Below are 15369 nucleotides of genomic sequence, written 5' to 3'. Positions count from 1 at the left end.
GAACAAATACATGACTTTGCATTACTCTTTTGTTTAAATCGTACGAATGGAGAATGGAGGGAAGACCAGCTTTCAGAGTCGTGACAGGACCTGTACCAAAAGCCACTTGCACACTGCCTTTTAAAAGCAGACATTGGCCTGGCAATTGTCAGGTTTCGGAAGTACCGAAGTATAGTTTGTTCATAAAAAACATACATTAATAACTTAGTGAGTTAAGAAATAGTTTGTACATCAATGCATAATTAAACTCCTGCTGTGGGTACCTTTGCCACTAGGGGGCAGTATCACACATGCCTACACATCGGCTCAGGAAGATGCTCTACTAGTTGTTCTCTGCAGAGGATGAATAATATAGACTGTATGGCCGGCGTCGGGCCTGAAACTCCAATGTCATAACTTGGTCAATTAAATGTTTTTTTCCACAAATTTGTACTGTTGTTCAGTTCACATTGTTTGAACTGTACACATGACAACACAATAAGGCAGCTTTTGTTAAGAGGCCTTTTGTGCTTGGTTCCAGCAAGCATTGTGAAATGGCATCTATTCAATGCAATGTCTTTGACATTTCCCTTCCTTTTGCAATCATATCAGCTGCGGACGGCTGAGTTAAGCAGAAAACTTGTGCAGAATGTGAAAAAAAATGTGTATGACAAGCACAGATCCACAAGTAACCTGCAACATTTTTATTAAAAGCACAGCGGACTTGTTCGCTTCCCCCAAATGGAACATAAATACAAAATATATTTATATACTGTGTATATACAAATTATGGCAGTGACCAATGAAAGCATACCTGGTAAGTTGAATCACACAAACTCCCAACATGTATTTATTTTTTTTTACCTCTTCTGAGTCATATTTTGAGGTACAAAAAATGAGGTATGTGGCCACCATTGTGTCTCACACACACACACATATATATATATATATATATATATATATATATATATATATAGCAGGTCATATTAAACATGTTCGTACCATTAAACATATCACATTACTAACCGCTTAAAAGGGTCTTTAGCTGACTTGTCTGCACCTCAAGGGGTTTCCTCGGCAAACCTCTCACAGCCCTTTGTAGTTATCTATCAAAAATGCAGAGTTTCAGCTTGGGTCAAGTTCAATATCACGACAGTTTGACACTCACTGTGGACGGGGGGTTAAACAGTAATACAGTAGTACTCCCAATACATTGAATTACAGAGGTAATACGGGGCTTTGACCACAAGGGTGCAGTATATCATCCACATTAACTGTGGCCTTTCATAATACTGTACTTCACTTTTTGCTCAGTAATCTCACTTATGGTTTGATGCATTGTATTCTAGAATATTTAGCATGACATGTTTTCAAATTTCACCACTGCATAGTATTAACTACAGTAATACCATCACTGAACATCAGTGACACCAGTCTTGTTTGAATGCTTCAAGCAGCAATGATTCAAGCATTTTTTTTTTGCCCCAAAAATCATTAAAACAAGATTTGGCATTGTATCTTAGCACATATACACCCCGCACCAAACAAATGCCAGTCGCCTGGTTCATAGACAGACTAGTCTTCGAATCTTCAATGAGCCTAGTATGCATGTTTTGGGAACATGGGTGGAATCCCACAGAAGCACGGGGAGAACATGCAAGCCCCACAAACAAAGTCCAGAGCTGACATTCAAATCCCCAACCTCAGAACTGTGAGGCAGCTGTGCTAACAAGTCATACAACATGTTGCCTACAAAATAAAAACGGGGGAAGAAAATGTACATGATTGACGCAATGTATTACTAAGGTCCATAAACTGGTTTTTAGATTTCAGTGCAAAAATCATTGAGCGCTAGAATTCAAATGAGTCCTAAACAGTTGGTGTGCTTCTACAAATACAATCTTGAGTCTGGGAAAAGAAAATGCTGATTAAGGCATCAGATCTGAGTTCACAAGTTATGTTATTGAGCACGATGGCGGTCAAATATTGAGAAATTTCATGGTCGTGCAAAAATGCGAATATTTCCCCATTATATTTACACATATTAATTTAATGGCACCACCTGTCGCACGTGGACATTTTTGTTAGCAAGCAGCCCGTCCTAACGTGCATTTATTATCTTCTCTGGGCGATGGGGGGGGGGGGCGCTTTCTCCCGCATCCCTAGCTGGGGAACCCGCCGGGCGGCTCGGTATCGGGCGACTCCTCTCCTGGACTGTCCTGCTCGTCGTTGGACAGGTGGACACGCTGCTCGTCCATGCGCTTGGCCTGTACCCGCTGGATTAAGCTGAAGAAGTCCTCGTCAGGCACTGTGGGAGCATGGGGGCCCGCTTCGGGGGGGGAACACCGCTGGTCGTCGATCCGAGAGGACTGCAGTCACACGCAAAATGTTAAATATTCAACATCCACTGGCAAAGAGATACTGTGTTGACTTTCACATGGGCGGAGTACTTCACTTGATTATGTCCATGGGTCAAGCGCTTACCTGGCACTTGATGAGCATGTTGAAGAAGTCGTCGCCGGGCTCCTGCTCTCCCTCCCCCACCAAGTGTCCCAGGTTGTTCTGTGTGATCCTGAGACCCGGGAGGTTGCCCACGTTGACGCGCTGGTCATCCAGGCGGCGACTTTGAGAGCTAGCGATCAAATCAAAGAGCTCCTCCGTCTGGGGGGAGGTGGTCACTGCGGGATCTTGGGGGAAGCGGTGCAAGGTGTCAGTTTCACAGCGCCTCAATGCGGGAAGACCAAGAAACCGACCGATAATGTCGCTCAGGGCGGCACCGCCTTGGCCGTCGCCGTTGTGTGGTTCATCGAGGCGGCAGCGCTGATCATCCATGCGGCTGCTTTGGAACTTGCTGAGCAGGTCGAAAAAGCAGTCCTCATCGGAAGGGTCACGGCCAAGTTTCTAACACACAGACATGCGCACACACAATCAGCCATTTTAGGAAACACCTAACCTGCCCACGAGATAGCCGAACAGGATGCCCATAATGACGCTTAATGAGGATTTTCCCATCGAGTGAAATGGGGAAGTGATGGAATCTCAAGAGACCTCCATTAGTGCAATGTGAGTGTCTTCTTTGATGTGTCCATATGCCTGCATTTCTAACACATTTTGCAGACACGAGTTTTAGTCCTCAAAATGTTAGAATCAGATCAGCAGAGTCTTCTTTTGGCATTGATAAATTAGCCCGGTACAAAACGGAGACAAAAGTTCTCATTGTCCTCCAAACGTTCCAAGCTCGGGGGTAAAGTTCCTGTTGTGGAAAAGTATGCCATCAGACAGTGACCTTTTGTTAAGGATTTATGCTTCTTTTTTTTCCCCCAACCCAGCACGTGGAAAATATGTGAAACTATAATGAGCATTTGTGGACATGACCTTCATCAAACTTCGCTATGCGCAATTCCTGCGAGTAGTCTCAGTTAATTCCAATGATATTGCCACACCTAATACATATATACAGTCGTATTCGGTGTTCGGGCTTAAAATAAAAGCTACGGCCCCTACGCCTGACGGCATGATGTGAAGTAGGTCAGCAGGAGTCCGCTGGCAGCGACAGACAAAAATGACACATTTTTTCATCATTTGCATTTTAACTTTGAACCGACATAGGAAAGAAGAGCAACACGTAAAGACATCGGTGAGAGTGAAGGCTAACTTTGTTCAATTGAAAATGAATGAAACAACTCACCGGCTGCTGCGCTCCCTCTTCTCAACTCACCCTCTGTCTTGCCTCTCCCCTTCGGTCCCCCCCAACCACCTTGCATCCCTCAAAGCCCCTCTGCTCCCCAATTGTGTCCTTCTATTGCAGCTTTCAAGCACATGCTCTCCCTCCCTCCCCGACTCTTTTTCGCACTCCCTCACTACTCTCTCCTGCTAGCCGTTTTTGTGCCATTCAGCCACTGTGGGAAAACAAGTCATTATGGGAAGGGTTGGCGGTGAGGAGGGGGGTAGGAAGTGCCTCTGTGATCAAGGTCACATTATCAGAGTGCTCGTGGGGGGGGAGGGAAGAGGGCGGGTGTGAGGCGCAGTTATGAGTAGATTGCATGCCAACGTTGGCCACACTTGGACAACTAGAAGCAACGATGTCAAGCGAGCATTGTTTCTATGCCAACGATACAGCAATATAACGAATGAGGTGGAATCAATATTGACAGACTTTTTTTTTTAGAATTGAATTAATTCTTGGTAAGTAATCCAAGAATTAAACCAAGTAAACCAAGTAAACCCCCCCATTTACAGCCGAGCAGAAAGTATACAAAAGGTAGTTGTTAATGTTGCAGTATTGTTTTCTCCAGCAACACTGACAGCTGCAAAGTGACTGAAATGAGGTACTCGAGCCTGCTAAAGTTAGTATGTCAAGAGCCCCATTAGCGCTGTCGATGAAATCACAATTTTTTTTTGTTTCGTGACAGTGTTTGGCACCTTAAAGAAACTGGAGGTCAACGTCGCGCCCGCAATATTACGCCTTGCTGTTATAGATTACGCCTCTCTCGACAATCCCTCTTACAGAGCTGGCATTTTCCTTTCAAAAATCAAAACAAAAAATAAAATAAAAGGTCGCTATCAATGTAATTACAAATTTGCCTGCAACTCAGAAACATAGGTGGGAAATGAATGGAGTGAGGCTTGCCAATCTAGCAGGTGAGTGCACCAACAATGTAAAACCTGGCATTTTTCCCATCGTATCTCCCAGTGTCGCTTTCCTGTGTAAACAGCACCAACATGAAATGGAGGAATAAGTCCACTCTTCTCCCTTTAAAGACAGTACCGGACACCGGTATAATGTTCAAGGGAATGTCTCCATGTCATTTAACAACTGACACAAGGCTGTTGTGTTAAAAGCAAACGTTGCTGTCTGACAGCAGATTCTGTTGCTGTGTGGATGCGCACATAGTTTCGGAGTTGCACTTGCTTTGCTCGGGTATGTGTATAAGGCATTGGCAGCTATAAAAGCCTGTTATGTGACAAATCTGATGAGGGATGAGTACTTGTCCACTGTGGGAGGGCTATTATATCATGTTGAGCTAGCTAGCTCCTGGGAAATTAAAGGAATGCCCAATTTAACTAGCTAACTGTGTCACAAAAATGAGAGGAGATCTGAGGACATGCTGGACAGGGAGTAAGCGCAAAAGCTCTACTATATGAGAAGGACTGATTTTAAGACAACGGCAACAGCAATGAAAATGTAATCTTCTTGGCAGAGGTATGCTCCAGAGAGTTGCTTATTGGCTTAAGTTTAAGCCACCACCTGAGGGACGAGACTTGGAGTTGTCTACTCACAGGCAGCGGAGGCAAGACTTGCAGATTGATGTCATCTGCATCCACGGGAGAGTCCAGCCAGGGCCTTCCATCCGACAACCGGCTATCAGGATAGCCTTTCCTTTTCTGCGGCGTCTGACTCGGAGACCTTCTGGGTATGCTTTCGGTCTCGTGGCCTTCACCGTCCTACAGAAAGCAAGTCATTGAGTGAGGGCCGGACGCCGAGAGCTATGGACAACTTGCGACGCCGTGTACAAGCATTTTTACCTTATATGAAGACAGCTTCCACAGCTCAACGCTGTCCATGCTGTTCCTCTTGGTGAATTTGGGCCTGGCTCCTTGAAGCGTAAAAACAGCATCATGAGACAACACGAAGCATGTTGCCAGCGGCCACGGTGTGGTCAGGGCTTTTATGATACAAATGAATACGAGTCTGTTTGACTGCTTGGATGCCGTGGAGAAAACGGACAATTTAAAAGTGAGCTCTCGGCCGACAATCACGTCACATCTTGACACGGCTGTGTGTGTGTGTGTGCATGTGACCCAAAAAAGATGCAAGTCATGAGAGATTAATTGGATAGCTTCACATCCAAATCAGGCCTCAAAAACGGATAAGAAGCTAACGAAAGCGAAACCAACTAAAATTGTTGTGTCACCTTGCATCTCAAACTCTGAACTAGAAGGTGAAAGGTCACTGTCGCTAACACCCAATGCCTCCATCAGCTGCTCCACATTCATCCTGGCCGTCAGCTCTCCGTTCCTGTCCCCAATCTGTCATATAGAGAAATAGGCAGAGGTAAAAAATAAATTTAAATAAAGCACAGAAGCTTTAATATGCATTTCTTTTAATGGAAAAAAGGCCCTCACTTCTTTGGAGATCTCCAAATGTTTCCGGGCGTAGTGGAGCGCTTGTTTGTGATTGGCTAAAGACACATAGGCGTTTCCCAGACTCCAGCAGGCTCGGCCTTCGCCAACTCTGACAAAACACGCCCAGTTCTCAGAATGCATTTTCACTTGTATGCTGGGTTTTGTGTAAATGTCATGTCACCAACCATTGCTTTACCTGTCTGTGAGATCCTGAGCAATATACAGGTGCTTGAGGTGGTACTCTATGGCTTTGTCATATTGCTGCAAAAGTGTGTAGGTGTTTCCAAGGCTATAACAGGCCTGGGCCTCCATCACCTGGTCCCTCAGCTGCCGTGACAGCTGCAGAGTTTTTCTACAAGACCGAGAAAAAAAATGTCATTTTGTGTAATTCGTTTCCTCCGTTGTCAACGTTCCCTAAATATGGTACCGGTACTATACTTATAGTCCAACTTAAAATGTGGGTTTTATCGCGATATTGTATTTTTTAATCATCTATTATTTGTTTCAATAACCATGCGTCAAAATATTGTTGTTCGTGAAACCTTTGTGTGGCACAAAAAAATAAATAACTTCGGGGACTGCTGCTCTCCATAATTCGGCTTGTGTCACTTCCTTTAACCACCGCTAGAGGTCAGACTGGCTTTTCTCTCACCTATAGTAGTCTGTGGCTGTGCTGAACTGGCCCAGGAATATCAGAGCATTGCCCAAATTGCTGTAGGCTCGTCGCTCTGCCGCTTTGTCGCCAAACTCCTTTGCTATGGATAATCTCTGTGGATGACAGGACGCAAATTTAAGTGATGAGCATGACGTCAGAGTCAAATGTTTGCACTGGCCACATTTATTTTCAGAAGGGTCTTTATACACAGACACACATTGTGCTGGCTATGTATATTCATGAAATAATACACGTTTCAATTCTTCAGACATTGTTATGGGCGAAAAATAGGCAAAACAAAAAATGTGCATAATTGAGCAATTTGAGGAGATAAAACTCAAAACATTGAATATGTAAGTACATGTTCATTTGAATGCATTTACTTATATGATTTGTACTGGCCCAGTGCGGCCAGCGTCTGTGATCTGCAGTTGTCGAGACAGTTGCGATGTAGCCCCAGGCCACCATTAAGGTAGAACCGAGCTTTTACGGCGATATAAAAGGGGGATTTACACACAGGCACAGTCCCGTCCCGGGTGCACCACGGACGCTACCTCTGAAGGCGGAAAATTGCCAGGTCAGCTTATTCTCGTCCTGTTCAAAGCTTTTAGGCAGAACAGTAAAATGAAAAATAGGTGCAAAAATGACACAGGCAATATAAAAGGAGCTTTACGTAAACGTAAGCATCTTTTATCTTCTGTTAAGACGCTGATCCACCTGTCTGAAAACTGCTGGGTAGACCGTTTCCAGACGTTCCTTATTTGCGCTGTTTATGCAGAAAAGTGACATGGGAAAAAAAATACGCCCTTTCCTGACAGTGTAAAATGGTGCTAATTGTCTCCATCTCAGAGTTTTTGCAAAGCACAGACTTTTGTCTGGCGTGTACATGACAGCAGCTCAGAGACAGTTGACCGGGACCCTCCAACCGCATAGCATTGCACTCAACCCACCAAAACACTGTGCATGCAAATTCAAGCGGAAAAACAAATAAGCGTGACGTGACAGATGCTCACGCTCATAGAGCGAGCTGACAAACTTGTTATATATCAATGAGACCGAATGACAGCCAAGTTACTGACTCAAACTCCGAGTCTCTGACTGGTCCCATGCTCGCATAACAACAACAACAAAATAATTCATACATGTGCAAAAGTAATAAAGAGAGAAGGTAAACTCTCAGTATGTCTGACCTGCCTGTGGAATTTGATGGCTTCAACAAAGTTGCCCAGAAGGTAGTGCGTGTTGCCCAGGTTGCCATACGCTCTGCCCTGAGCGGCGCGATCGCCCAGTTCTTTCACCAAACACAAATTCATCCTGAAGACACAGCACACAACTGAGTATGTAGGTAATGTTAACGCTCAACCTAGCAAAAAGACCATAGAGAGCAGGAGTATCACACTTATGTTTTGTCACGGGCCACCATTACTGTGGAAAGAATTCTTTTCCAACGCGTTTTAATGAAGCCATATTCTATTTCTACAATGGTATCATTGATTGGCATTCAATGTGAAGATGACTACAAACTCGTAAAAGCTCGTGGCTCGTTGCAGCGTGTCTCTGACGTCAGGGGGAAGGTCTCCAGGCTCCTGGGTACAGCCCCACAACTGCTGCTTCCCTTTGGCATGGAACACGTTGCCCATGTTGTAAAGCGCACGGGCCTCACCCACCTAAAGCACAATTAAGAGTAAAAAAAAAAGACACATAGCTGTGGTTGTGACATCCAGAGAAGCTCTTCGGACCTTGTCGCCTTGCTCTTGAGAGATGTCCAAATGTCTTTGGCAGCAGACGGCGGCTTCGTCAAAGCGACACAGCACTTTCAGCGTGTTGCCAAGGTTACCGCTGGCTTTTCCTTCTCCGATTCGATCTCCGATTGTCCTGCCAGAGCATGATGCCTGCGCGTTACTGCTTGTGTTAATAAAGCTATTCTTGATTAAATTAACTGGCCCTGGTTTATCTAGTAAAGTGCAGCGCTTAAACTTGATTTAATTAGAAGAGGCAGTAAAGAGCTTTTTAATGAGCGGGTTCACCGGGACCAGCTCCCCGCGGCCCTGCCGGGTCTGTAATGTAACGAGGTAAATCTTGCCCCTGGGGGTCTTTAATCTCTCCCCCTGCTAACGAAATACCACCTGGATTCACAATGGGATACCAGATTTCTCATCGAGCTCCTCAATCAAAGTCCACTCACTTTTTCCCCCCATCACATCGTGTGTGAACAACACGACAACAAATCATCACCTACATACACACAATCCCCCCCCCAAAAAAAAAATAACTCCACAGCGAACATGCCTGTGGTGATTACAATTTACTGAAAGTGTTTGTATCAAAAATCCAGGTTGATGCAGGACTTGACTTGGTTGGTGTCCAGTTAAAAACGTGATTTAGCACTTTTTTTAACCCCAAAAACTGTGTTGGAAGAGAAATGGAAAATGAGGACGCAGGTGACGATCGCTTGCGTTTGTAATCATCGCCGAGGGTTCTGCAATTTCAGCAATTTTCCTCACCTGGCCAGCGTGAGATCGTGCTTGTGGTACTCTAGGGCTTTCCCATACTCCTTCAGGTAGAAGTAGGCGTTGCCCAGCTGGCTGTAGATGGCGCTGAGGGTCTTGAGGTCATCCGTGCCAACCTGCACAGCCGCCTCGAAGAACGCCGTGCCACCTTTGCAGTCCCCTGCCTTGCACAGGCGCTCCCCTTCCAGGGCCAACTCCAAGCAGGACGCCTCCATCCTGGATGATGATCATTGGGGTATTTGTTACACTTTTGACAACTCTTTTCGAACCGGCATCATCTCAATGACAACAAGGGCTGTCTTATTGTCTCTTGAAGCAATGACACCTGTTGACTGTGTAACCCGGGTGGCACAAAGATGTACAGCGTAAGACGGCTTTTCAGCGGGAGGCTTCTCAAACGCAATACTTGGGTAACCATGACAACCACTGGATCAATTGCACTGTTTGAGGCATCGCACAAGGCATCTTTGTGTCCGTTCACAAGTGCGTTATTGTAAATCAAGCTGAAAATTCCATGAAAAGTGTGTGAACATAATCCGGGATGAACTAAAGGGGAGCATATTTGATGGCAAAACCGAATTCCGGATGAAATGTGGAGTTAGTCAAGGATTACCCCTCAATCTAATTTAATCTACATATGCTGCCTCGATAGGAAAGACGGCGTGTGCCATATGTGATTGGGTAATAGGTTTAGTGGGAGAAAACACGAAGGGCCATTTCACTGTAGTAGTGAATCAAGAACATAAATCAAGCATTTCTTACACCTTGTCTGCATAATCACAAAAAAAAACTACTTCAATGATTTGCTTGGGGGTTCGGAAAAATCTGGAACATTTCACTGAAGACATTCCAAAGCAGTATTCGAGCCATGCAAAAAAAAAAAAAACAACAACAACAACAACAACAAAAACTAAAATGTGCAACATAAATACACAGAGAAAAAGACATCACGCTCAGTTAAGTCGCATGATTTGGAGAGCACCTGTATGAAAATGAAGTTGTAACTTTTACAACTTCATGTCAAAACTTTCCACAAGACCAGAAGCCACTGTATCCCTTGAGAGGCCTGACGTGTATTCATGGGCTAATTACCTGTGCTTTTGCTTGGCACGGGTCTTGTCCACAAACACCTGCAACTCCAAGCGTAAGGGTTTAAGCATGGCCTGAGGCCGAGGGCCACGGTGCACCAGCCGGCACACCGCCTGCTCCGCCCCCGTGAGAGGGCGTGAAGCCGACGCCATCACGGTGAGGCGTTTGATGTCTGAGCAATTTGACACGACAGAGTCAGACGATATAAATCACAGTGAACTCTCTCATACTGGCCTTTGGGATTATTACTCCCAAAAAAAAGAAAAAAAAAAGAGAATTCCAAGTGCAAGTTCGAGTCCCAAGAATCACATCTGCTTCTCAGGTTCTACAAACAGACCGTCTAGTAGACGATTCCAAGATGGAGCCGACCCAGCTTTGCCTCTCGGAAAAAAAACGGGGGGGAAGCATTTTGACTTCAAAGTCATCAGAAAACTTGCTGAGGTCAGTCAGGCAAGCAGCTGTTGTGCTACTTCTCTTTTTACTATGCACATATGATTCCATTGATGGTCCTCAGCCTTGGACAACCCCGCGACACACAGAGAAAAAAAAAAAAGCTTTGCTACAAAACAAGTCCTTTCCACTGTGACAGTTAGCCCGACAAACTCAGAGAGATGAGACAGCTACTGCACCTTCTTCTTAAGTGTCCAAGCAGCGCAGTAAGTGGCCCAGACTAATCCAACTATTTGCTTACTCCAGCAGGAATCTTATTAGGTCGCCAGACATCCCAAAAGATTCAGAGCACAGAGGTGCCAAAAGGACTTCCGTCAATACGGTGTGTCATTATTTTCCCTAAAAGCCAGCATGCCGTGACAATTCTTATGTGAATGATCGATACATTCAAGCAGAAGAGGAGATGCCAGCCGTCAAGATTTGAGCTTGTATTCCCCCAAAGACAGTGTGAAAAACTGACCTTGAGCAAGAAATGAACCCCGCTGACTGCCTTTTGCGAACATCGCTGACTGTCTCGCATCCTGTCGGCCCAAAGACAGAAAGGACTCCTTGATGAGGATTCCCGGCTACGTGACAGCCATTAATTGCGGAGGCAGAATTGTTCAAAAAGATGCAGAGAGACACTGAAGTGTGCAGAAAGTCAACTTCTAAAAGCACTGCGTGTTGTAAACTAGCCTCATGAGTTGGAATATCAGAAATCACCCCAGTAAGAAAATTTGGAGTTGAAGGAGTCAAACTAATGGAAAGAATGCTGAGAAAACAGAAGAGAAAAGCAACCGCATAAGAAAAACAATGATTGGTTTTCCATTTTACACTGTGACTTTACTTTTTGACATCCTTGTGGTTGACAAAAAAATGCCGCTGTGTAATACAGCCCACTATTATCATTCATATTGGTCAGCTTGGGGGAAATTGTCATTCCTACATTACCCTGCCTGTGGTCGGACACAGGGGACTGTAGAATTCAGACGCTGCCGATTATCCTCACAAAGGTTGGGGGCTTGCTGTAGCCTACCCCAATAAATGAAAAAAAAAACGTCCCCCCATGACAACATTCACAAGCTTGGTCACGGAATAAATTAATCTCATGAGTCTTTATGGGTGCTCGCCTTTTTTCTCCAGACTCTGGGCTTTGCCACAGCACACATTTGCTGGCAAAATGACAAGAGGCACCTCACTGAGCAATATAAAAAAAAAAGGAGATGGCCAAACGCTGGCAGGATCCAAGCCTCTGTTATGCACTCACTCGGTGGCGAGATGACGAGGGGCCGCATACAAAGCACATCTTGTTCCAAAGCTCAGGCTCAGCCCCGTGTCAGCCGGCGTTGCCAACTGCCATATAGGAAAGTCTAGGATGGGTTGAGAGCTGGTTCATTGGCATCAGTCTACATAGTGGCTGATTTCAGCAGGACAAGAATAGAGGGTGTGTAAAGTGCACTATAGTTATTGTTCCTTGGAGTAGTTTGACAAAAGGATTACATGTTACAAAGACACCTGCAAACTGTTGGAATTTGTGAAGAAGATGGGGACTAAGTCACCACTAAAACGCAATTCTCGTGCTGATCTGTAAATGTGCCGCATGCAGCGGACACATCAGCATCGGCAAACAAAGCTTGTACTGGATCTCAGATTTTGCAAGTATACCTAATAAAGTGTGCAGTAAGTGTATTTCAGTGGTGATAACTTTCGACACGAAATGTTATTTTCATTTCTCTTATATGGACATAAACTAAACGTCTCGAGGTGCGTACATCCCTCTCAGTCTACACTCAAGTCGAGCCAGTGCTCTTGAGACTTGGAAACGCAAGCAGTGCCTGTCAACCGGCCTCGAGAGTCGCAAACCACCGCCTGTCCGCTTTCCATTTCCAAGCTTCAAGCGGCCATTTTCGATCATTTGGAGGGTTTAACGAAATATTTCTGTGAAATTCGCTTACCTTGAATGTAGCCGCTTGCTAGCCAGCTCCTGCTGCACTCCATTAGCTAGCGACTGGTCCATCTTGCCGCCTCGTACCTGCTCCGCCCGGCCCCCAAAAGAGGCCCCTTCACGGCGAATTGGCTCTTTGGAAGCCCCCCCTTCCCACTTCAACCGCTCGCCTCTTTCACCCCCTTTCCCACCCGCCCCCCAGACTCTTGGACCACCACAGGACTGGCAAGGGCTACGAAAGGAAGCTACAGCGTTTCGTAGCCCGGCCCACAAGTTTACGTCACGTACCAGGAAATTGAGCACGAGCAGGGGAAGTGGCACTTGCTAATATTTTTTTTCCCACTCCACCTCGGTTTTAGACATGTTTACTCTCGAAAACGTTTCATTGAACGGCTAGTTAATATTTAATATAGTCAATATTTAGAATATTCCTTAAAATAATACGGAGGCAAAGCCCATATTGAAGCACTCGGAACGGTAAATTGCCTAAAACTCTTGTTGAGTTGAAAAAGCGACACGAAAGCGAGCATAGGCACAAAACAATATGTCGTTTTTACTTACGAATAGGCCGCACTATTACTTTTACCTCTATTGTGTACAAATTAAATGTTTGGCGAAGGAGAAAAGAGCAACAGTAGGGACAAGGTTTGGGGAAATCCAACAGCACACAAACACTTCTCAGTGGAATCATCAAACATGACGTACAGGACCTACGAACTAAAATAATTGACGTCACGCAACAGGTCTCACAATTACAAACGTAAACAATCGTGACGTTTCGACAAAAATAATTATTTTAGCGTCGTAATTTTAACGCTTATTGTTTACTACCATAATGTTAAAGGAATACAGTAAATTTTCATTTTTACCGGTAATAACTATACCGAGACGAGTCAGAATTTGTCCATGACGTAAACTAGAGGATGTTTTTTTTTGCTCAGATGTGCAATACTTCAGAAAGCCCCCTAGAGGTCAGCAGTGTTCTGTCTAAACGCCCGACCGATGTTCAGAACCGAGCGTGTAAAAAAAAAACTATTTTCCAACCATTATCAAGTCAAATAAGTGGTTTGTTACATACTTAAAATATTGTATATCCTGAATTAAGTCCCCCTCTGAAGTAATATTAGTGATTGTGTAAAATAACTACGTAATCCTGCATCAAAAACCTGGACATAATGTCGTTACCCACTATATTTCATCATCTTATGTTTGTTTATTATTATATATTCTGAGCATTGATGGGATGGATCCACTCACTTTCTATAGTGCTTATCCTCATTCAGGTCACCAGGCAATGGCGTGGCACAACCATTTACCCTCTCATTTACACCTATGGACAATTTAGATTTTAGAGTACTCAATGCCTGTTAATTTTTTTTTATGGGATGTGGTAGAAAGTACCCACATGATACCCACGCCGCAGCCTGGATAAAAATCCATGACATCTCAACCTCTGGGGCCATGATGCGAACAATTCTAATATCTAGGCTAAATCTTTTTGGGTTTCCTTAACAGTTCCTCTGAGGCTTTATTTGTTGTTTTAATAATAATAATATAAAGTATGTAGATCATGTGCCAGCCCTGCTTTAAAATTTAGTATTAAGGGGGTAAAAGTACCCTGGTAAAGATACAGCAACTAAATAATCCAGTCTCGCAAACATCCATTCAAGGTTATGGTGTATTATTTCCAGCGAAGCCTCTTAATTTAATGAATAACCCTCGTGACTAATACGCTTCTTCAAGTCTCCTGTCTTACATTTTCATATTTTTGTCATAATAGTAATAATGATGCGGGGGGGGGGGGGGGTGGGGGGGTGTACATATCTGCGGCCGCAGCTCATTACGGAGTGGAGCAGCAAAAGCAAAATGAGATTGGAGGTATAAGCTGATTTCAGATTTAAACTGAGCAACTTAAATTTGCCTCTCGCTGTTTGACAAAAACAAAACCATCTGCCTCCTTGTATGTGTGTACGTGTGTGTGTGTGTGTGTACGTGTGTGTGTGTGTGGTCTATGAAAAAAGTGGTACTTTAAAGTAGAAAGATGCAGGTTTTCTAGCACTATTGGATATTTTTGAGCAATATGAATGTACTTTACCAATGATTACTGCAAGTGTGCATCCCTCAAAAGACGATTCGATACGATACAAGGATATAACCATTTTAAAATGCAACCGTTCGATTCAAAGGGACCACGATGGGACTTGATATGATTAGGCTGTACCTTTTGTCATGCAACAATATAAAAAAAACAACAACAATTCACATCTCTCAATACGTCTGATGCGCTATGATTTTCTGGATGCAACGATTTTTAAATGGTTTGTCAAATCAGAACCCATTACTGGATTGAAGTTTTTTTCCCGCCCCTACTAATAATCATGATTGCATGCATGTATTGCATGCTGTCAGGATGATGAATAAAAAATAACAATCATAATAATAATAATAATTAAATGATGTGAAGGAAAATTGTAAATAGTACTGCGATGTATCCATTTTGTGTTCATATTGCATTTAATTGAAAGATGTTTGTTGTTTTTTTCTCTTTCTTCTTCTTTCTACATACATTCTTGCTGCTGGAGGCTGTAAATTTCCCCAGTGTGGGACGAATAAAGGATATCTTATCTTATCTTATC

At 44.0% G+C, this 15369-nt stretch overlaps 1 protein-coding gene and 2 long non-coding RNA genes across 4 annotated transcripts in view; all 3 read right to left on the bottom strand.

Moving 5' to 3' along the window:
• LOC127590905 (uncharacterized) overlaps window positions 1–15369 on the bottom strand; it is a 271544-nt gene that overhangs the window by 83038 nt on the left and 173137 nt on the right. The window lies entirely within an intron of this gene.
• Window positions 1–15369, bottom strand: part of LOC127590908 (uncharacterized) — a 128977-nt gene that overhangs the window by 80991 nt on the left and 32617 nt on the right. The gene's annotated exons all lie outside the window — the stretch shown is intronic.
• On the bottom strand, window positions 661–13003 carry gpsm1b (G protein signaling modulator 1b). The gene is made up of 14 exons (XM_052050440.1): window positions 12744–13003; window positions 9265–9486; window positions 8500–8635; window positions 8285–8427; window positions 7951–8074; window positions 6758–6873; window positions 6302–6457; window positions 6106–6214; window positions 5895–6009; window positions 5506–5576; window positions 5260–5424; window positions 2733–2880; window positions 2464–2666; window positions 661–2348 (listed from the first exon to the last, which is right to left on the bottom strand). Exons 1-14 carry the CDS (start codon window positions 12803–12805, stop codon window positions 2142–2144), a joined length of 1977 nt encoding a protein of 658 aa, XP_051906400.1. The 5' UTR covers window positions 12806–13003; the 3' UTR covers window positions 661–2141.

This window comes from Hippocampus zosterae, chromosome 18 (genome assembly GCF_025434085.1).
Source record: "Hippocampus zosterae strain Florida chromosome 18, ASM2543408v3, whole genome shotgun sequence".
Classification (NCBI taxonomy): Eukaryota; Metazoa; Chordata; class Actinopteri; order Syngnathiformes; family Syngnathidae; genus Hippocampus; species Hippocampus zosterae.
The sequence above is the reverse complement of the archived record's forward strand: the minus strand, read 5'-3'. Positions and strand labels throughout refer to the sequence as shown.